Source organism: Caloenas nicobarica, chromosome 3 (assembly GCF_036013445.1).
Source record: "Caloenas nicobarica isolate bCalNic1 chromosome 3, bCalNic1.hap1, whole genome shotgun sequence".
NCBI classification, from domain to species: Eukaryota; Metazoa; Chordata; class Aves; order Columbiformes; family Columbidae; genus Caloenas; species Caloenas nicobarica.
Genome location: NC_088247.1, coordinates 83,856,022 through 83,880,425, shown reverse-complemented (window position 1 = coordinate 83,880,425; position 24,404 = coordinate 83,856,022). Strand labels below are relative to the sequence as shown.

At 41.3% G+C, this 24,404-nt stretch overlaps 1 protein-coding gene across 1 annotated transcript in view; it reads right to left on the bottom strand.

Annotated features, from left to right (window-relative positions):
* Window positions 1-24,404, bottom strand: part of KIF26B (kinesin family member 26B) — a 295,352-nt gene that overhangs the window by 55,292 nt on the left and 215,656 nt on the right. Inside the window, exons 6-8 of the mRNA XM_065631902.1 lie at window positions 7,033-7,239; window positions 5,409-5,502; window positions 2,842-3,104 (exon numbers count right to left, since the gene is read on the bottom strand). Of these exons, the coding sequence (XP_065487974.1) occupies window positions 2,842-3,104; window positions 5,409-5,502; window positions 7,033-7,239 (564 nt within the window). The remainder of the gene's footprint in view (window positions 1-2,841; window positions 3,105-5,408; window positions 5,503-7,032; window positions 7,240-24,404) is intronic.

Below are 24,404 nucleotides of genomic sequence, written 5' to 3'. Positions count from 1 at the left end.
TACCAGAAAATCTCCCCACAGTCAGCTCACACTGTGGACATGCTGGCTTCTGATGGGGCCAAAAAGGAGGAGGTGCCTGATAGAATGAGACCCTCCTGACACTGGCAGTGACAATCTATGCCCTCCAGGAGCCCCACGACTGAATCCAGGCTTTCGAGGGTTCTCACTTGGGGTATCTCTGGTGGCAGTTGTTAAACATAAGCCCCAGCAACTAGAAATCGTCCTATGGGCTGGACAGATGCATAAATTTGTTTCCTGACTTTTCCTAGAATTTTAAGCTATTTGTGCTTATTAATTATTAACTATTTTCATTCTTTTTACTGCTTTTTTTTTTTCTCCCCTGCATTGCTGGTTCTGGCGATCACTGTGTCCTTCTGACAGTTCGAAGTGAAAAAAAAGAAAAAATTGTGGAAGACATGTCAATCCCAAACTCAATAGCTGGTGGAGACTGGCAGGGGCAGGACTATGTGTTGCCCTTCAGAAAGTGTTAGAAGTGAGCAGTCCACAGATATACCTGGGAGATAACAGGGCTGAAGCTTGTGTTCAGCCCCATAGCATGTGGGGAGAAGCCCAGAAGAGAAGCCGTTTTCTTGTCCCTTCATACCACAAGCTTAGGTACCTGCTCACAAGCCAGGGCAATCCATTAAATGGAGCAAGGCAGGTAATGTACCTACGTTCACATTTGCTGGACCCCAATCCCAGTCACCAGCCTGCTCTTATCTCTTCAAAGTGATAGACAGCATAAGAGGGCAGACATTATTAACCCCCCATAACATTGGGAACACATGCATGTTTCATGTCACCTAAGATTAGTCTGTCTGTGGCAGGGATGTGTGACAGTGCAATCTGATGGCATTAGTTTAGGCAGTATGCAGAGCAGGCACATAACCTTTAGAACAGACTTGTTTTATCTGGTGTAAAAACAGTGAGCAACTCCCATTCTCAGGGTTTGTTCCCCTGCTATGTAACACAGCTAAGTTCTCCTAAAGAAGACAGGGCTCCCATCTTCTCTTTGTGACCATTTATGGGCTCGAGGAGGGATAAAGCTGAGGCTGTGCACGGGATGGGGTGACACAGCTGAAGGCTAAGGTCTCTCTAGAAGGAGGGAGTGGACAGGAAGGAGTTAACAAGGCAAGCAGAAGGCCGGCCAGTCTGTGGGCTGATCTCACCAATGTAAGCAACAAGAAAATGTGCATACTTGGAAAGGCCTAATGACAGATAGTATGACATACAGTGATTATTCATCTTCTATACACACTGCTGATTTTGCATATCTGTATGGCTACAATATCCTCCCTTCATCTGAGGATTTGGAGAATTCAGGTGTAGGACACATGACTCCAGAATGTCACTATGTCTTGTGAACACACATAAAAAGTCTTTTCTTGCAATTTAATTCAGTATTTTGCACTGCAGAGATACATAGACATCTCATGGAGCTATCTTCTCTCCACTGATCTAAAACAAGTCATTTTGTATATGGCTGTTCTGTCTGTATCTATATGAAAATAAGCAAAAATAATGGGATATTTATTATTATTGCTATTGTGCTTAAATATCTTAGTAAAGAATTAAGGTCTACAGCGAGGCTAATTGTCACACAGCTATGTAACATACATATGCTAATTCAGATCTTAACTGGCCCACCTGTCACTCTGATGGGAACTGTGAAGACTCAAGTCTCCCAACTTATATTTACTGGACTGCACCCATTACTGGATACCAGAGGCCGAGATCTCTTGTGATATTGTATGTACTTCATAAAGCACTAAAGCCAGGAGTCAAGTGAAAATGAGAACCCTAATTGTTATTTAAAATCAAGACACAACTTTGTACTCCTCATGTAGAATGGAAAAGAACGGAAAATATGACCTAAGTATTTCCGAAAGGCTTGAACAACAAAGAGATAAACCACAAAATTTATTACTTGCTGTTTAAAATCTCACAATTCATGACTACTGTGAACGTGAATCATAATTTCTAGATGCTTGGAGCTGCAAATAGGGTACATGACCCTGTAGGTCTGTTCCATCCTCCCTCTATTCACCATCCTTGGATAGGCAGTGCTCTGCAGGTTCTGGATGGAAGCAGCCTTTGCCTTTAAGGTTGAAAGAATGTATTCAAGCTCCATCATGCTGGTTTTCTTTTTCTTCATCTACTCATACAAAAATCAGATTCACTCCCCTACAGACAGCAAAATGGAAGAATAGGCCTTTTTCCCCTCAAACCAAGAAGGGGAAAATAATAGGGCTGCTGAGACATTCTAGTGGTTACCCAGGAAATCCATGAGCCTTTTATTCATTCCTGCTAAACCTCCAAACCTGAGAAGAGTTCAAGTTATTCTTGGCTTGCCCAGCTCAGGAATTTATTTCTTGGCAGCAATTAATAAGTAGCGATTAATGCTTCCTGCAACACTGCTAATGCGAGTGCTATAAATAATGTAGTTTATAAAGAGATAAACAGCCATATTAATGGCCTCCAGCTATTTGTGCAGTACTGTAAATATTTTAGCTTGTGGTTTTACAAAAGAGAGATCACACTTTTTTTTTTTTTTTAAGAATGAGGTGAATTTTTGTTTTCACTGAAAGTTTTCACATTTTATTGCAAACACAAGACCCTGCTCAACATCAGTTATACCAGAGGTACAAATATTTAGGCCAGGACAGCAGATGGCCCTGCAGCTGCAGGTCATAAAGTTCTTGCATGTTTTAAAGTAAACACTTTCAAGTCTATAAACTTTATGCTCTGAGTAGTTCTTGAATTTGAACCTTCTCAATAACTCAGAAAAAAAAAAAAAAAGTCAGATTGCTTGTTTCAGTGTAAAATGAACTTTGTATTCACCTGCATGCCACAAATGGGGTCTTCACAAAGGTAGACACCTGGTGACTGGCCATCTTGCAGGCTGCCTGTGGCCACTTCTGACAACAGGTCTCTCAGATTTTCTTCTTTCCCCCACACTTCCACTGCAGAAATTCGGACTGAGAAACGAGCTCCTGTCTTCTCTTTGCGTTCATTAATCAACTTGAAGAGCCAGGAGATGGCACAAGGGATTATGCCAAGGTTTTGCATGGAATCATCCTTCCCAATCATGGTGTATGATTTCCCTGTCAGGAATGGGGGGATGGAGAAAAGATAACAACATCACTCCCAGGACCTTCACAGCCTTCTGCCAAGAGAGACTATCCTGCACAGTCTGAAGAAAACAACTTCTTCACTACAATAAGGACAGTCAGCAAGGCAGAAAGATAGGCAGACAGACAAATGGTACATGGAAAATGGAGAGCATTTAAAACCAACAGACGAACTCTTGAGCCACTTTCAAAAACCATTACCTCATGCATTCCCCTGACATCCCCCATTGCCGAGGCAGGGCACTGCAGGTCCCTACCGCACAACACTGCAGCCTCTGATGAGGGTGAATAGTGGGGGGAACTGAGCAGAGCAGGAGTGCTATGAGCTCTAAAAATCCCTGCTTTAGTTACTGTGAGTACGGTATTCTTTGAATAACAGTTTATCTCAAGGCACTATATCACCCTTCATATGCTGGGGTTGGGAGTGACATAAAGATGGTCCCAGGATCATAAAGATATAACTTCATACATGGGAAAAAAAACAAACCATACCAAAAACTCCACAAACAAACAAAACCACACAAAAACCAGGTACATGTGGTCATTTGGTGTGTAAGTGGGTCAAAACCTTCCCCTGGTTTGCTATTATTTGACTCTGCAATTATAGCTCTGGCTTGTCTCTGCTGCAAAAGTTTGCTGCTTAAAAAACAGACACAGAGTACTCTCTTACACGGTTTTAAGTGTCACTATATAGAATGCTTTTAGACAAGTTTTCTAAAGCTCCTAAATTTGTAAGCCAAATGACAAAGGTACACAACCTTTCAGGCAAGTACTTGTGGCTACTTTACCTAGTTTCATTTCTTATGTTGAAAGAGAACAGCAAAGAAAATATTTCTATGGACTTGTCTGTAGCAAGGCCTGGGTGTGTCCATGGTTGGTGGAAAGGTGGTGGTACAGTTAGCGAAGCAACTACAGAGACTCAACTCATGATCCAGCAAAGCCCTAGCTAGACCACCTCTCTGAAGGAGCTGGGGCACTTGTGAGACATTGTTATCTAGTGGCTTTCTTTTCCATCTTACTTGCTATCTCATGTGTGGCAGGTGACAGAGGGTTACATATCCAAGTGCTCATCCCAGTGTAACTCTTGCGCGGCCCAGAGGGGCCTTGTGGTTAGTTGGACCAGTGGCCCTGCTCCATTCATTGCACCAGAGCTGGTGGCATTGCAGCATTCAGTACTCCCCAGTTTTTGTTGCCTGCAATTGGGGATAATCGTGGCCTGATACAGCCCGATCCTCTTAATCACTTGAAAAACTGAATTATCCTTGTAAGTTGTGCATGTATGTCTGTGTTTCTTTGAGACAGTAAAAATGGAGATCATTGCATACATAAAACAAAACCCTCTTCATTAAAAGAGACAGCATTTTCAAAATACTTTTAGATAAGCATGAACAAAATACATTATTACTCTTGAAATCCAGTTATTTCAAAAGACTAGTGTGTTAATGATGTTGGTTATCCTTTTTATTCCCTTTCCATTAATACCTGAAAGGTTGGTGCATTTGCAAAGAGCAAGTTTTGATCCACTGGTAACATTCAGTTAGCCATTAGAATAGGATTTATTGGAGACAGAATAAAAGTTAGTAATGAGTGAGTTGTCTAATCAGGGAATAGAATATAAATCAAATAATTTGAGTGCCCAGCCACAGCACTTCAATAGTGCCATCAGAAACAGCAAGTACTTGAGGGCATACTCACAGCCTTTACACAGCTTGATAAAAGTGGTGGTTTGGCAAACAACACTCCAATACCAAGCACATTGGTAAAACTGTAGATCACTGTTGGATCATTCATTAATGACTGCAGACAGTGTTAAAAATGGCTACAGTACTCAGGGGATGGAATGAAGCAACAACTCAAAGATAACTTCAGTTTCAAAGAGCATGCTGCCCAACATTTAGACCAGGGGTGTCAAACGCATTTTCACCGGGGGCCACATCAGCCTGTCGGTTGCCTTCAAAGGGCCAAATGTAATTTTAGGACTGTATAAATGTAAGAGTAGTTACATGTACACAGTCCTAAAATTACATTTGGCCCTTTGAAGGCAACCACCAGGCTGATGTGGCCCCCAGTGAAAATGAGTGTGACATCCCTGATTTAGACAAGATGCAAAGTGAATAGGTGTGTAAGCATAAGTACAAGGTCACACATAGTGTACCACTTTCAAATACAGTTACTATGCACAGACAAATGAAAGTTTTCTCCAATCTAATGTACTAGCAATCTTGGGTTAAAAATGTTCCCTTTGCTGCTTCAGTAGGGAAATTTAGCAATACCAACCAAGCTTGGAATGGCCAAAGCAGAACACGCAGCCATCTGCTCCATTGACCACAGACTGGATCACCTCAGCCACAGTCCCAGCGCATACTTCAGCCTGTCACAGGTATTAAGGAAAAAAAAAAAAAATTATCCATAATAAGAAAAAATCAAGTATTTTCACTGGAAAATGGTCATAATGTCATCAGTGCTCCAGATAGCCTGTGGAAGTATCAAAAAGTCTAATCCTGCTTGTCTCATTCATGTGACCTGTGCTGTTGATTGGAATGACATTACTTGTGTAAGCACATGAAGTAGGACTTTGGTTTGTGGCAAGTAAGTTTCATCTGCTGAAACATCAACTCAAAAAAAAATACACATACTCTAAGAAGATGTGGTTGGTTTGTTAGAACTGCCTGTTTAGGGGACTTTAAAATATATTTTTTATTTTAAAATAATCAAATACTGAGGAATTTTTACAGGCTCTATTATTTGCCCAATTATGGACAGAGTTCAATTCCACTAGCAGGTGGGTAAGGAATGTAAGGTGAACAAGCAGCCTCTTTGGTATTAGCTAGGTGACGTTTCTTAATTTTTCTCTACATTACTAGGAGTCTTCTTAGCTTTTAGCAACATAGGCTCCATGCCAAAGCCTGTCGCAATATTTTAAGTATAAACCACAAATTTACCCTGGGCATTGTTAGATTTAAGGTTCAAGCAGGCTGAATGGTCTACAGTGCTTCTGCAGCAACTGGCTATCAATGGTGTGTGAAACTAAACCAGAATTCGCAGTTTAGACTTTTATGTGAAGCACTTCGTATTTGATAATAAATCATGTAAATTCACTTAGTTCATGGATATTTCTAGACTATCACTATAACAGTAAATGAAATGAGCCAATAAATGGGCTGTTCCCAGGCCAGCCCTTGAACTGCATCCAGGCATCAGTCTGGGAGGTGCCGGCTGCCTGGACCAGAACCAGGTCAGGGACTGACCTCATGATACGATCATATGACGGTGCTTTAGCTGGCCCTGTGTCCTAGTTCTGTTTAGTTTATGAGTACAGAAACAGCCTTAAAGTACTGGTTTTTAATCATACTTTGCAATGCTACTTTACTCTTCCACTGTCCTCCTCATGACATTTGGGTAACACATTTCATCAAACCAAAGAAGTCTAATTAAAATAAGAAATCTGAATTTATACATATGAATAAAGACTTGTGGGCTAAAATCGCCATCCTCTTATTGTAAACCATACAACAGAACACTGCATAAATAATCCTTGACTTCCTAATGAATTGAGGACTGCATTAGAGAACTGCAGATCCGATCAGATCACTGTGTACATCAAATAATAAGATTTTATAATATACAATAACTTGTTGATATTGATGATTTGCCTGCTGGGCACCATTTAGCACATTTATTGCATGTATAATTTTAGGAGCAATTATTTACAGTAAAGAATAAAGAAAACACACAATTATCGAGATACAGTTTAATAAACTGATTTCATTATTGATGACATTGGTGGGCCCAATTCAGCCCTGGTCTAACTCCACTGAAAGCACTACTGTTGTAGCAAAAACAAATTTGGCTCTGGTGCATGTTATTGTTTAGATAACTATTCTGATCATACGTTGCATACCTGTGATGCATCTTGGGGGAAAACTGCATCAAAAGCAAACATCTTGGGTGGAACCTGGTTGCCCCTTTTCTGGAAAACATTCTGGCCTCCACAGGCCAATGGGTCATACAGCGTGATTTGCTTCTTACGGGGGTCAACTTTTAAGAAAGAGCTGGACTCAGACGTGTCTCTGGCAAGCGAGGAAGAAATGCGCACCATGACTTTGACCTGTCAGCAAACACACAAAAAGAGGACTGCATCTGATTAGTCTGTTGGATGCTCTAGACTGGTATGTTGAATGAACTTTCTGGTTACACTCGACTAAATCATGCTTGCTGTTGCTAGTGTCTCAGTGGAAGTCAGTAATTAATATAGGCAGAATGTGGTATAAAATACACAGTGAATAAAGCTAGAATTCATTTTCATCTACTTGTGTAGCAACTTAGGTATTTAGAATTACAAAGTACATCATGGTGTTTTAGTGTCGATGTTAGGCAAGTACAGTGATGAGGTATTACATCACCTTGTCTTACCCTCAATATAAATTGAAAATTAACTGTACCCCAGTGGCCCAATTAAGAAATCTGAAAGGTAATCTAGACTGCTAAGGTACCAGAACTGCTGCGGTTTCTACAAAACAGTCTGATCAATAAAAGCACATAAAAGCCAGATCTGTAATTTACACCTTTCCGATCCTACTCCAAATGCAAAAAGATGATGTGCTCAGTTTCAAGTGTCATCATCAAAGAGTTGTGAAAAGGGCCCTGTTTTAATGGTCAGAGTTTGAAATTATCATCAAGGGAGAGGAATGTAATAAGCGCTAAAAGATTTGTTAAAACATGTTAGCTCACAACTCATTAAATGGCTACATAATAAGATGTTATTCCTAAGACAAAAATACATCTTCATGGCTTTAATGAGGTTCTACTGCATCCTTGGCCCAGTTAGTAAGTAATTTAGATGTAAGTAAAGCTGATGACAGTCCATCTGGCTTTAGTCCTCCCCACAAATTCACCACATGCATACACGAGTTCCTGAACTTCACAAGGCAAACATCACCTTTCTGCCAGCTCCTGCCTCAAGCCACACCTGCACACACTTTGTCCTCGAGTAGACTGATTTTCACACCAACCAGACAGAATTTTTATCTTGATGCTCCTTAACTGTATCACACTTATACCAAACCCACCCACAGCTAGCATGCAAGTGACCACAAATGGTCACCTTAGCACAGGGTGGGTGCAGGCTGGAATGGGAGATGCACTCTGGGAGGAGGTTGTGGCCCTAAAGACAAGGGTGAGGTTCCTGTCGGCCTCACTGACACTGGTGCTATTTGTACATAGATCTCATTTCATGTTGACCTGAGCTCATCCCACATGGAAATAAATCAGCTGCTTTGAGAGGTAAAATCTTGGCAAATCCATTTTTGACACAATTCCTTTGAAGGCAATAGAATAAGACCAGAGATTAATTAGGATTATTCAGTATGTTTGTGATGTTTTCTCTATATATCTGTGAGTCAAAGTGGTAATTTGACTCCACATATTTTAACCTGGGAAAACATGTCATTAGATGGTGAATTAGTCACAAATCTGCACACATGATTTCAATATTACAGTATTCGTTGAGGAATAGAGGAAAAATACAGCTTGGGTGTGAATGGGTTGTCTCCTCAACTGCTCAGCTGAGCTGTTTATGAAATCTAACCTCTAACTGGAAAAAAACTACTTCCAATATTTTGCCAAAGGCATTCTTTTAAACCCAACCCTAAGCAGAGCTGATTTCTACTGAGGACAAGGGCAGCCCACACCCTTGCTCAGTCCAGATGAATGAGGCAAGGCTTGAATGTTTATTCCAGCCCTAGGACTCCTGGCAGCTCAGAAGGGAGGCACTAGTGAAGTTAGCAGGGAAGAGAAAGAACACAGCACTGAATCCTAGAGGAGCAGGAAAACAAAGAGTAATATGAGTACTGATCTGATATCCTGTTTTCAACTTTGGATGCCTTTAGTTTTTCCTACTGTCTTCTACATTTTTAAATAGATGCTAATATCAAAAGGATTAATAAATGCTATTCTTCAACTACTTTAAATAAAATACTTGTTCTGCTTTATGAAACTATTTCCCTATAAGTTTACGTGTATGAATCCATGTCCTCCAGATCCTTGATCCTTTTGTGCAAAGGAAAGTCAACTGAATGCCTTGAGGGCTAAGTTTCTTTGGGTTTTGGAGAATGGATATTGCGTGAAATTGAACAACCCTTCACATACAGATAGTCTAAGAGCCCTTTCTAGCCTCAAACTGTATGGGCATTCAGTTTTAACTTCAGCTATACTACTTCTATTACAGTCCTGATTTAAACCTGTTCACACAAAATCAGATTAATACCTGTCACTTCTTACTGAAGTAATACTGCAAATCCTCCTAACTTCCAACGGCTATAGTGATAGAGGCTGAGGCATCAGGTTTCTCTTCCTCTGGAGTAAAAGACCAATTTAACTGAAATCCTAAAAGTTTACAAGCATCAGATAAGCTGAATGAACTCCTATAAAGAAAGAGCTCATCTCAGAAGTCCCAGGAGTTGTCTAACAGTATATGTTTTCTGACCATTTGGCTCCTCAACTCTGGCAAATATAGACATTTCTCAAGAAAAATACTGCTGTTGCCATGAACCTTTGTATTTCCTGTGCATTGGGGATTTTTGTTATGAGACTTAATAGTTCACAGAATCAGAGAATCACTTAGATTGGAAAAGATAAGATCATCAAGTCCAACCGTTAACCTAACACCACCACATCCACCATGTCCACACAGAATCACAGACTCATTTAGCTTGGAAAAGACCATGTTCACGTGTGTTAGAGAAGAGGAATATCACATGGTTCCATGTGGGTATCCTGGTAGCTGGACCACTTCTTGCTCTGAAGCTAGTTTGTTTGCAGCTGTCATGAAGATGTCTGTGCACCCTGGCACAGTTTAGCATGGGTGATTCCTCTCACCTCACTTTAGAGCAGCCTGCAGGAACTGCCTCCCTCTGAGCCAGTTGTCTGACCCCTTTGTAGACAATGCAGAGAAGCAGGCACTTCCAGCACTTAATTCACGTGGTCTGTTTTATAGACCTGCTTTCCAGATAAGATGAGTTGCACTCCATGAGTGCTTCGGGCTTTCTCCGTACCACCACAAATATCTTAAATGATTACCTGAGATGTAGGTGCCTACATTGTAGGCTGTCTAAAGTTATTCTTTTTTCTGTAAGCATAATAAAAATGCTTTTCCTGGGCAGCACAGCCCCTGGCCCAAATTAAGTAGCACACACAAATCTGTGTGGCAGTTTTCAGCAAAAACCACATGCTAACAAAAATAAAGATGGGTGCATGAGTGTGATGAACCCTAAGCACAAGTAGTAGCAATAGATTATTTGAACTCATATGGTGATTTGTAGACCCTTTTAGGACTGTATAAATGTAGGAGTAGTTACATTTATACAGTCCTAAAATTACATTTGACCCTTTAGAGGCAACCACAAGGCTGCTGTGGCCCCAGGTGAAAATGAGTTTGACACCCCTGCCCTAGAGTATTCTCCCAGTCTAGTTTCACATCAGTGTAACTCTTTCAAATTACTCCTGATTTACATTATATTAATTGAGAAGACAATTAGAGCCCGGCTGTGCAAAACGCATATCCACTAAATGCCATGTGAGCTGTGACTATAGCAAAAACCCAACAAGCAGGCAAAACACAAGCAAACTTCAGTCCTGAGAAACATACACTGGGATTCAGAGAACTGCATACATAACTGTGGCACAATAAACTAGGGAGAACAAAACAAATTTTAAAACATCTGAGCCAGATGTATCTTCTGAGGAGGCAGGCAGGCTTGTGGTCTGGGACTCAGGGATCTAGGAGCCCTCCTAATGGCTGTGCCTCAGATGCAGTATGATGGTGAACTAGTGATGCAATCTCTGTTTCACTCTCCCCACTTGTACAACAGGCTGAGTCGCAGCTCCCTTCATTGTGAGCACACGAATACTTTCAGTATTACTGGGCTCAAAGGACTGGCAGTTACCATTGGGTAAGCACTCCATTATTAAACATCATTATGCATGTAACCTAAACCAAGGATTCCTGCAAAGCATTTCACAATAGTGGTTGCGACAAGAGTAAATCAACTGAGCTACACCAATAGAAGTGATGGGAGACCACAGCCTCCTGCTCTGCCGTTTCACAGTCCTTCATGCAATTTATGTCAGGGAGAGGCTTAGAGTCCATGCTGGCCCCTGCAATCCACGCCACGGGGGAGGCAGTGCAAGAACATAACTCAGCCAGCTATGGCATAGCACAGGAATTTAATTGACTTAAAATACTTCAGTTCAATTTAAGGAACATACAGGCTGAAGATTATAGTTCTGCTCTGGGGAAGGCAGAAATACAGTATAGTTAATTTTAAAAAAAAAAAAAACAGCACACAAAAAAGTGAAGTTTAAGAACTCTAATAATTTATGCTTGCAATTTATATTTAAATAAACTGCAGATTAAACTTCTTCTTATAAAGAAGAAAGCAGCAGGTTTTCTGCTTCGCTTCCTATGTGTCATTATTCCTTTAGTTCAGTGCTACAGTTTCCCACTAATCTCTTGTAATTGAAGGGTTTAAGAGATACCACTTGCGATTAATGGGACCACTCAGTCTGCCAGAAATTCTTATTTGAATCCCAGCGATCAGGTCTTGGCAGCACCCAGCTTTATAAGCACCTCTGACTGTTTTTATGGGGAAACACGAAAGCAGTCTCTTGAGACATGCACTGTTGGTAAAACAAACAACCTGGGCCTAATTTTGATCTAATTTTACACTCATGCAAATCTGGCTGAACTCAGCAAGAATTAGCCCAGCTTAAGAGTGGAGAGAGAGAATAAAAGAGAAAGTCACTTGCTCTGTGTCATTGTGCCTCTTCTAGGACATAACTACACCTCTTAGTTCTGCTCATGTTGGAAGCATTTTTTAATATGTTTTCTCCTGTGAGGTCACAGGATTGCACTTGACAACCATTCAATCCAACAGGGTCCCCATGTGCTTCTCTGGATTTCAGTTCTTGCCTACAAAGATTTGTTCTGTTACCAAATGAGTTTTACAGTCACTGAATTTCACAATATTACTCCTGATGTGCAATTCCACCAATGGAAGTACAATCAGAGCTGCACTGCTTAGGTTTCCTCAATCCAGTTTTTTTGTATTTCTGTATATGTATTTTATACATACATACGTGTGTATACTTAAATTATATACTTTTTTAAAATGCATATACCTTTTTTGAATATATATAAAAATGTAATGTAAATACATTTTTCACAGATTTCTCTCTAAATTGTAATTACTGGCACTGAAGAGTTCCTTCATGGGTATCATTCAGTGGCATCAAGGGAAGATACAGGGGAATTGCTATAATATCACTATGCTTCTGTACTGTAAAAATAAGCACAGACCTTTTAATCAGCTCTCTTACAATTTCAACTGCCTGAACTGTGTTCCTTTGCCTTCTCCTTTTTTATCTAGTGCATCGCTATATACACATCAACTATTTATTGAAGAGGAAATTTGCTAATTGCAGGGTTTTCCCCAGCTAAACTCAATTTGTGACCTACCATGGACCTTTTGTTACATTCTTACTCTTGTGGAGAAGGACAAAGGATCAGCACACTCTGCAAAGTAGAATTGGTGCCATAGGGAAAAAAAGAAAACAAGAGTCCAGCCCCAGCCACTGACACCCCCGTGTCTCCTGTGCCCGCAGGGGTCTGTCTGCAGGAGCGGCAGTGAAAAGAGCATGGAAGGTGGGATACATGTGAGCTGTGTCAGATCTGCATCAAACACGAATAACTGCAGACAGAGGCTGGAATGAGGCAACACAAGCAATAGGAGATTGACACTGGGGATATTATCACTTCCTTCTACTCTTGCTTGTAAGATTTCGTTTAGGGTTCATTTATCTAATTACTGCAGGGACAGGGCTAGACAGCTGTTGCTTTGGGCACTGCGCTTGCCTTTATGAGCTGCTTTCCCCATCAATCATTTGAGCAGGATGTCTGTGGGACGTGTGCTGGGCAGTGGTGGGAGGCAGGAGCGGCAGTGCAGCGAGGGGCAAGCCGGGCCAGCCGGGGCTATGGAGCTGTATTAGCACTCCATCAATGTAATGGCAATCACCGGCTGCGGGAACAGCCTTAGTGGAGGTTAATGAAGAGTGCGGTTTGTAATTTCTCACTGTTACAGTTGTAAATAATGGTGGCAGGCGTGCATTGGTGCTGTAGCCGGCCACAAAATACAGCAGCACAAGAAAATCTATGACATCTCAAACACTTTTTCACGACGGGTGCAAAGCTAGGAGCCTTTCTATAGTGCCAAGAGAATGTAGAAACAGTTTGTTAAGCATTTTAAAGGATCTTTCTTACAGATCCTGAGACAATTAACTGCTCATGCTAATGTGAAATCTAGGCAGTCAAGATAAACAGACTGAGCCAGAATGAGACAGATACGGAATTGTATGAGTGGACACTGTTTTGATGAAAGTCTCCTGGTCACATCTGAGAAAACAGAACACAACACCTTGAGTAAATTATGCCAGTGTAAGCTGCTCAGGAAGCATGTGTAAACAGGCCTAATTTTCCTCTCTTTCTATTTTCACAAAGCTAACTCTCGTAGGTTTCAGTGCTTCATTTTAGTATAAATTAGAAAACGCTCAGGCCTGATCGCTCAGGGTTGTTGTGGAAATGGCTGTTACTGCTACTGCTGATTTGGAAAACCAGTGAAAACAACTGAAAAAGCAAAACCATTCGTGTTAGTAGGTCTCACTGTTTCTTTCTTGTGTAATTGCTAAAATTTTCCCGGCTCATCAACCCCATCCTATAGAGCACTTAAACCAATTTGCACTTGTAGCAATGATGGGAAGCAGTGTAAGTGTACTGTACCCAAACACCAATCATATTATTCTATGAATTTGCCCTTATCAGGATTGTACTCTTCTTCAATTGGAGGAAGTTTGCTGATGACACCAAGCTGGGAGGAGTGGCTGACACACCAGAAGGCTGTGCTGCCATCCAGAGAGATCTGGACAGGCTAGAGAGTTGGGCGGGGAAAAATTTAATGAAATATAATAAGGAAAAATGTAGAGTCTTGCATCTGGGCAGGAACAACCCCAGGTTCCAGTATAGGTTGGGGAATGACCTATTAGAGAGCAGTGTAGGGGAAAGGGACCTGGGGGCCCTGGTGGACAGCAGGATGACCATGAGCCAGCACTGTGCCCTTGTGGCCAAGAAGGCCAATGGCATCCTGGGGTGTATTAGAAGGGGGGTGGTTAGTAGGTCGAGGGAGGTTCTCCTTCCCCTCTACTCTGCCCTGGTGAGACCTCATCTGGAATATTGTGTCCAGTTCTGGACCCCTCAGTTCAAGAAGGACAGGGAACTGCTGGAGAGAGTCCAGCGCAGAGCAACAAAGATGATGAAGGGAGTGGAGCATCTCCCTTATGAGGAAAGGCTGAGGGAGCTGGGTCTCTTTAGCTTGGAGAAGAGGAGACTGAGGGGTGACCTCATCAATGTTTACAAATATATAAAGGGTGGGTGTCACGAGGATGGAGCCAGGCTCTTCTCGGTGACAACCAACAGTAAGACAAGGGGTAATGGGTTCAAGCTGGAACACAAGAGGTTCCACTTAAATTTGAGAAGAAACTTCTTCTCAGTGAGGGTGATGGAACACTGGAACAGGCTGCCCAGGGAGGTTGTGGATTCTCCTCTGGAGACATTCAAAACCCACCTGGACGCCTTCCTGTGTAACCTCATCTGGGTGTTCCTGCCCTGGCAGGGGGATTGGACTAGATGGTCTTTTGAGGTCCCTTCCAATCCCTAACATTCTGTGATTCTGTGAAAAGTAAATTTAGTAAAATCTGGTGTGAAGTATGTGAAATATGCTCAGGTCACAGGCCATGGCTCAGTGACCTCTTGTCTTGTTTGTGTCAGCAGTAGCTTTGAGTTTTGTCACTGTAATTTGGTACGGTTGAAAGACAGTGCTGAGTATCGACACTGAAACCAGCATGTACATGAGCCCTGTCCCTCTGCTGTCGTATTGCTACTTCAGAATTTACTAGATTAACAGAAGGCATTGCAACTTTATTCTGTTCTTTAAAAAACCAAATAATGAAAAAGACACGAGGATCATCCTGTCACGGAAACAATCTTTCCCTAAGTTTCCCGACATGCAAACAGACTGTGTGTTCCTGCTTTTCCTTTTGTTTCCTTCTGATCTCTTTGAGGGAAGTCTGCACTTCAGACCTGCATGGCTGGGCAGTCTGCATGTTGCCTCAAGCAGAAGGAGGATTTTTCCCAGCTTCTGACACTCTCCACATACCTGCACATGCAACCATAGAAGCACATCTGCATTTATGATGGGGTCAACAACAGTCTAACTCAGGTCATGTGCGGGGATGAAATTTCAGCGCTTTTTTTGGTATAATATCTTTAAACATCATTGCTAGTGGTATTTTCATATGAACTGACCAAAACAAAACTGCCTTCAAAAACACCAGCATGAACAACATGGGATCAGCTAGCAAATCCTGTCTTGCCCGCAGTGGATCTGCCGATATGTAAGCCTGCACCTACTGGCATAGTCAGCAGATGCCTTACTTAAGCCTCTAATACACCACTGCAAAAATTTGTTCTGCTTCTCTCACTCTGATAAGAACTTATTTTTCTGCACCAAGTAGCAAGTACAGCTGGCTACCATGAATTTCAGGATCTCCTTATTTCCTTCACGTCAGATGCCTTTACCGTCCAAAAATCAAACAGTTATTTTTATTCACTTTAGTGACCTTTTAGAGTAGAGGGTTCCCCCTTCCTTTTTCTCTGCTTGATGCAACTTTTTCAAAAGGGCCTTTAGATATAAAGTATCTATCTAGTAAATTAAACTAGGCAAAAACCGTTCCCTGGCACAGAATGACCAGCATCCTTCCCTGTAATTCTCATCCTCTGCTAGGGTGTGGCAACATCCAATGTTCTACCAAGACAGTCCTTTGTTCATGCTAATTTAAAAGCCATGCCTGGACTTGTTTGGGAGAGTAGTCTAGAGGCCCAACATCATGCCCAGTACATTATGAACAATGCAGGAGTATGGACAATCTAGTGCCAGTGCCCAGAACATTACCTGCTGCTCTTTATAGTCTGTGCTGGTTTTAGCTGGGATAGTTAATTTTCTTCATAGTACCTAGTATGAGGCTGTATTTCTGATTTGCGCTGAAAACAATGTTGATAACACAGGGATGTTTTAGTTATTGCTGAGCAGGGCTTACACAGAGTCAAGGCCTTTTCTGCTTCTCACACCACCCCACCAGTGAGTAGGCTGGGGGTGCACAAGAAGTTGGGAGAGCGTGCAGCTGGGACAGCTGACCCCAACTGACCAAAGGGATGTTCCACACCGTGTGACATCATGCTCAGCAATAAAAGCTGGAGGAAGAAAGAGGAACAGGGGAAAACTTGGAGTTTTAGCATTTTGTCTTCCCAAGTAACTGCTACATGCGATGGAGCCCTGCTGTCCTGGAGATGGCTGCACACCTGCCTGCCCACGGGAAGCACTGAATGAATTCCTTGTTTTGCTTTGCTTGTGTGCACAGCTTTTGCTTTACCTATTAAACTGAATCTATCCCAACCCACAGGTTTTCACACTTTTACCCTTCTGATTCTCTCCCTCATCCCACTAGAGGGGAATGAGCAAGAAACTGTGTTGGGCTCAGCTGCCTACCAGGATTAAACCACAGCATAGTCCCAGTCACAGAACACTGCACAGCTTGGCCATGTTTTCCATTCTTTAAGTTAAATACATGAAACTCAGGTGGCACAGTAGTGGTCTCCCAAGCATGTGTTGTGCCATATGTTGCTCTGTTCATATTCCAGCCTGGCTCAGCATCAACAGATCTTACAGACAGATCCACAAAACCCAGGAAAGACATTTGTGGCACCACCAAGGCAAGCCTCCTTAAAGAAACTTCTCTGCTATTGTAACTGATGACAAGGCTGCCGTCGTTCTTGCTGCCTGTGCGAGGTTGCCATGAGCCCCCAGGGGGAAGTGAGCCGGCAGTGGTGAGTTACTTGTTTCCCTCTCATAGGCCATGCTCATATCTTGCTGAGGTGCAGAAAGACTGAAGAGAACTTTGCTTCAGTAATTCAAAGTTTCCTATTAGAAACCTGCCCTTCCAGCAAAACATGACTCGACTGCCTCAGTTGCCACAAGGACTGGTGTTGTTAGAAAGCAGTAGCAATATCAACAGTAGCAATATCTCAAGCACACTCATTCATAATTATGTCTGATGTATTACTTCTAAGAGCCCGAGTTTCCATTTGTGTGAAGCTGTGAAAAAGGTGCACAGGATGCAGCCTGGTAAATTCAAGCAGGCAGCTCATCTCATCCTTAATTAGAGAAAGGGTGGCACTGAGGGCTTCGTATTATACGTTCTCAGGAGAACAGGAACTCCCAGATGAACAAGGCTCTCTGTTTTTGTCTAAGGAAACAAGAATTTCTATGGAAAGAATGCAGATAAAAGACAAAGTTTCCTTTATGTGTGTCTTTGAGATGTCTTTTCAGTGCTAGAGAAACAAAGGATATAAAGGTATTGCATGGAAGATGTATAATCACAATTGTAAGCTTTTCCATTATTTATAAAGATGATCTCCATGACTGCATACAAAAGAAGATTCCCCAGTCTGCCCATAGCAGTGTATGGCACAGCACCATAAATAACGAGTAGCAATGCAATCAGATTAGAAGGATTTACATGATTTAAGCCAAGCCAGAAGAAGTGACAAATTGCAGTTTAATGCAGATAAGTGTGGAAAAAGATGTGTTAGGCTTTGGAGTGGCAGTTGGTAATGACAGCCAGTAAATAAAAGGGATAGTTCATGGTACTGACTAGGAAAAAGATTTGAGAATTCATGGGGAGGAAAATAATTTCAAAGAAAGCAAGGGACTACATTTCTAAAGAGATTCTATATAAATGGAAGGAGGTATAATTACCATATTAGGCAGTATAGGTGAGATATCTAACATGTGCTTGGGTTTTCAGCAGAGAAATACAGTCTCTAGAAGGGGAGTATAACCAGCCTCCGGTACCATATGTTGCATGAAACAAACAGCAGAGACTTCAAGGATTAGAGGTTAGACGCTTTAGTGAGAAATTTAATACATGATAATGTCTTTTAATTCAGCAATAATTCCTTATTTACCTGCAAGTATATGAGATGAGAATCTGATCTTAGTTAGGAATAACCACCAACAAAATGAAACTTGAAAAAGGAGGAAATGATAAAACCTGGATCCAAGCAATGACAGGATTTATATTGTTAGTGAACCTTTCATCTGAAGATCCTACAGGCTTTGAAAAGGCTTCTGACAGGACTAAGACATATATTTACAATTATGCTCATTTTTCAACTGCAGAAATAAGGCATAAGAATAAAGAAATCATCTAAGATCCCCACAAAGGCTTGCTTTACCTAAACAGACTATCTGACCTCTACTTCTCCTCTTACTTATCCCATAACTGTGGGTTGTAATGGTTACAGGTGGCATAAACCTGATGTTGTTCTTTTCTGTTGTATCCTATTTAATACTACCTGAATGCTTCTGTCTCTGGCATTGGTACAGGGAGGCACAATATCTACAGAGCCCTAACAGCCTGCCACTTAGAATTAATGAGATCCATTCATAATGCTATATATTATCTCTAGCTAAAAATGCATTTGTTGAGCTTGAACAGAAATCTGTGGATTTTTATGCTGGGCTTGATTCTGCATGCCTCTGAAACAAACAGGATTATTTTGTTGTGCCTGGGACAGGAGAAGAGAAGACAAGACCATACAAGATGCATCTAAAAGTTCATATAACTCCATAATATCTCATCTCCAACAGTGACTTAACAGTCTGCCTTGTGAGCCTCCTACTGTGGTGGGCTGCACAGATGTCCCACTGGTCCCCTCCAAACTGTGCTTTGCCAGTACCCACATGGCTCATGTGCCACTTGCATCCTACCAAGACACAAAGTGCGAGGAATTTATGCTGTCAGAGAAGAGTTACAGGCTCCCATGAGCCAACTTGTAGTCTGAATCAAATCTACAGCACGTCGGGGACATTGTTGGGCTTGGGCATGTTTATAGTGCCATTTGTGGGATGTTGTCATTCTCTTTGGGGGTGGGGAGAGGAGTGCCCCAGAAAGGTGTCCCCTCGGTACATACATTATATGAAGCTGCCTCTCCCAGCTCTGTCAGAACCTGTTGTTGAGGCACTGGCTGCTTGTCCTGCCTTAGCCTTTTTTTAATTTTTTTAAATGCCTTCCTCAGTCCTAACATTAAATTGCTTTCTGACCAGTAGCAAACACTGTGTTGTGATTTTCAGTAGCCTCTAGAAGGCACTACAACCTGACTCTCACCCCTGAAGGACAGTAAATCCAAGGAAGTCATCTGTCTGAGCAAATTTGTTCCTAAAAGCTGGGGATCAACAAACACAGCCTCTGGGGGTACAAGAATACTCTTTCTTACTTGGAAAAATCCAAAGACATCTTAGCTAAGACTACGCTGCTGGTACAAATGATCTCTGTGTTGTACTCTGCGATATTGGCTCCTGGGCGTGTGTCTGACTCCAGGTACAGTGCAGCTCATCTCCACTGCACCCTGTGTTCCCAGGGGAAGAAACCCGGGTATGCAGGCAAGGAGGACAGCACAGCGTGCTTGGCACCAATCCTGGTCTGTCTGATCACAGAACCAAGATATCAGGACTGTAACGCTTTCCTGTGTTCTTGGTTTTTTTTGGGTTGTTGTTGTTGTTGTTGTTTTTCAGTACTGAACATGACTAGCTAAATAACAGAAGCAAAATGATACGAAACCAGAGACCAATACAAAAAGATGTAAAGAAAACTAAACAGGAGCCCCCAGGGGAGAACTAAATGGAAACAGTACCTTGACAAATGAAACTCATCTCATGTCACAGCGAGCCACTAACTTCTTTTACCCTCGACTGTAGTATACAGCATAATATTGCTACTGACCCTCTTTCTTGACAAATGAAACTCTATAGCAATGAGAAATAGCCAACAAAATGCCCATCTGCCTAGTGACCCCTATCACTAATTATTTCACCCACTGCTTGCTGCCTTGTTAAATGCCGTAGGAAATAATGGCAGTGTTTGTGAACAGAAGAGGTAACCAGCCACTTGCCCTAGAAAGAATAACCAGTGCTTGTTAGTAGCCTTTGTACTTGCCCTCAGCTGTAATTCTGCAGTCTTAATTCAGGCAAAATTCCCATCGTCTTCAACCTCAACTCCCATTTTCTGATTTTTGAGCACTTAACCATGCAACCTTAACACTCCTTTAATGTTGCTGTTCATCAACAGAATAATTCATTACGTTGTATGTAGTTTAGGGGCTGTGTAATTCTTTCTAGCAAGTAGCAGCCTTTAACAAATGGCATCTGATCAATAATGCAGAATTCAACATTTGAGAATAAATAAAAAGCCATTTTCATGAGGGGTGTCTATAGGAAATGTCAAAACCATTTATCAAGGGTCCAGGCTGATAGCCTGCAGCTGCTGTCCACAAGAACTATAAAATAGAACTTAGTTGAGCCCTGCAAATATGTTTTTTTGTCTTGACTGTAATTAGCTCTTTCCATGACCAAAACACAAAATAAGGGCTTATTGAGTATGAATTAAATGGTCATTACCAGAGCCTTTTTAAAGCAAAACTATGCCATAATAGTACTTTGTCCCTAAGCTGCTAGTTATACAGGATTATTTTATCTTGGTTTCCAGGTGCACCTTTAAAACAATCCTCATTGTAACTCTAGACAGGCTGAGCTGCTTAACACAAATGCAAAAATGCATTTGTATTTGGGTTTCAAAACTTCGGATTGATAAGGCAATTGCACAAACATTACAAACCAAGACAATGGTAAACACTTTTCCTGATATCTAGTTGAAGCATGTGTCAGAGGAGCAAATCGGTTTGAGTGGTTTGGAATGCTTTTACATTTCTTAATAAATGATCTAACAGAGAAGCACAGGGCAACTCCAGCTCCTTCACTGATATTTCACATGCAGTAGTAAATAGAGTAGCAACAGTTAAGGACTACAACGACCATCAAAAAATATGAGCAAGATGATGAAAACAGAGGTTTAATGAAGTCCACTTCAGCCCTGCATGGCTTAAAAAACGTCATTGTAAGTGGCAAAATGATCTCTCCTTGTCAAATCCTAAGTCTAGTGTGACCAATTTTCTAGGCATGCTATTTAAATAATGAAAAATAATCTCATCCTGGATTCTACATATAGAAGCAAGGTTCTTTCCATTGCACCTATCACCAGGATGGGGACTGCATCAGCCATGTAAGCTTGCTTTCTGAAGATCAGGCTCTTGATCACTTAGGAGCTGCTCAAGAAGACTTCACTTTTAGCTTTCCTGAACTACACCGACAACTTGATTTCTCTTTTCTGACGCAGACAAAGTGACTGAATGTTGGATAAGAACGAGTGGATGACATTGGTGAGCTTGGGAAGGCAACAAACCTATGGCTCCATCCCCTCTCTCACATAGGTGGGTGACAGAGCTGGCTGCTTCATCTCCACTAAAATCTAATGATTCCCAATTTGGTTATAATTATGTCACCATAAGCCAACAACGAGATCCAGCATTCTCAAAACTGTGATCACCCAGCAAAGGCCTTGGCGCCTTTCATGGGTAACAATTTATGCAGAGACACTGCATCTCTGTTGACACTACTGGAGATATCCTAGCTGTTATACCAATGAATTTGTTTCAAAATCCATCTCTTTAAACAGTTTTTTCCACATGCCATGAATTTTTCTACAGCAACAGTGCTATTCAACAATGGCTATGAAAGTAGCAGTGCCCAGGTTTCACAAATGATTGAAGCAACTTCTCTGGGGTAATAAAGGGATATTTCATTTTAAGACAATTCATCCCCATGCTTGTCACTACTGTAGCTTAGTTTCAGGAAAGAAATGATCTTTGATGCTTTGTAACATTTTGTCACTCATCACAAAATAGAGATTGGTTAATGAAAGAAAGAAAAAAAAAAAAGGGGTGTGATTTTTTTTACGAAGCATCTTACCACAGTAGATTAGAGCATAGGCAAAACAAATAAGCAACATAAAATAAATCAGAAAGATAAAAGGGAGAATATACCACAACAAACAACAGAGTGATTTTTAACACGCAGTATAGAATGAAGCTTGATGAAATATTCAAATTTCAAATCTAAACACAATCCTAAAGCAGCACTGTGTGGTAGGGAAGGAGGCAGCTCTACTGCCTGCCTGTTTGGTGAAGGGTGGCTCTATACCACAAAACCTGGGAAAGGTATGTCTTGAAGCAAGCGGGATTGCCTGAATACAGACTGATCATTTGCATCAGTATAAAATGTGAGAAGCACAGAAAGCGAGTGTGGCCAGGGTTGGGCCAGGATCCAAATGAGAGTCATGCCAACCACAATATTCACATTTTCACTGGTGGAGCCAAAGCCCTAACTTGGATCAGCTTGTTTTTTCCTCACTTCTTTCAGTACGTAAAATCCTTCCAAATAGTTCCTGGAATTGACAGTACCACATTTAGACGGAATGGACCACAAATCTGTCCGGCTGGGAAGCCTCAGGTACAGTCACAGGCATCAGGACAACTATTTCAGTGAAAAATTAACAATGTGGAGTTTTTATCGCTCTTCTAAAGCTGCCTTTTTATCACTTCTTTTCCAGTACTATAGCTGTACATTAGCCCTTCATTTTTTTATGGACTGTCCTCACAGCAACACTCAGCTGTGAGTGCTGCAAACCATGGAGCTCTGTGCTTACTTCTTTAATAGCCAAGTATCTTTCATTCTTACATAGTATTTCTGCTATACAAAGAAAAAATTGGGATATAGATCTTACTTTGGACAGTGCACGTCTCAACTTCGGGTATATTTACATCTGGCTTTTAATCCAGATTATTCAATAACATAAGGCCTAATAAATGGTAACATGTCATGGTTCAAACACAGGTTTGTCTATACCACTGCTCTTACTGTGTTTCTGTTAAATGCTGCACATCTTACCTAACTGCATGTGAATCCACATCAGCTAATATTCAATGCAAGTTTTGGTAAGGTGAATATTGCATATGAACTTGCCACAGTAAAGGAAATGCATTCTGTCATTAATTTCTACCAATTTGTGGAGATGTTGCAAGAAATGTGGTCTCTGTCAAGATGCTTCAGGACATATCCCATTCATTGTCTAATAACAAGACAGAACACAGTACATTTTCAATGAAGTGACTATCTCTGGATGCCCTTCGATAGTACGGGATTCAGTAAACCTCTTAATATTATTTTAATTAAGCTGTTACAGTCCATCATGTCAAAACATAAAAATACAAAACTGCATTAGGGGACCTTATAAAGCCCTGATTAATGTCCTGATAGGTTGTAAAATGAATCCAAACTGTAAATTTATACTGAGGGCCTTTCTAAAATGTGAATTATTGACTTGACAGTTCATAATAACTCTTTCCAAACTATTCTGGTCTACGGTTCAAATCTTTTCTGTATAGCTCACTGACATGCACAGTAAGTCTAATTTACTATGTCTCCTACTGCATGAACATTCACAGGCTGCAACATCCTCTGAAATGTATTCTGAAATATTGCAAGTGACCAGATGGACAAAGGCAGGAGGAAGAAAATGTCATTAATCTATAATGACTTCGAGATAAGAGTAACTCAGAATTCCTCCTACTAGTTCACCTGGCAGAAAAGTTTCTACTATTCATGAGGTTCACCCATTCCTGAATATGCTACATGGAATCTGCTTTATGCATCAGCTACCGTGGCCCTCCAGTGATTTCCATTAGAAAAAAGTGCTTTATTTTATCTTTCAGGATGACATCATTTTCTATAGCCCTAACAAAGGAGAGATGTTTCTAATACCTAGCACAGGGGTGTCAAACTCATTTTCACTTGGGGCCACATCGGCCTCGCTGTTGCCTTCAAAGGACCCAATGTAATTTTAGGACTGTATAAATGTAACTACTCCTACATCTATGCAGCCCTGAAATTACTTTCGGCCCTTTGAAGGCAACGGCGAGGCCGATGTGGCCCCAGTGAAAATGAGTTTGACACCCCTGTGCTATCAGATTACATCTACACTGCTATATTAACATGGTCCTCAAAAAACCCCCACTTGAACCCGAACTTCTTATCTGGATATATTTTATTCATTTTTAATTACCTTGGAAGACTGGAACAAACCTCAGCTCATCAGACAGGAAATCTTAGACATTGCAGGTGAAGAAGGCATTCCGAATCCTATGGAGCTCAACCC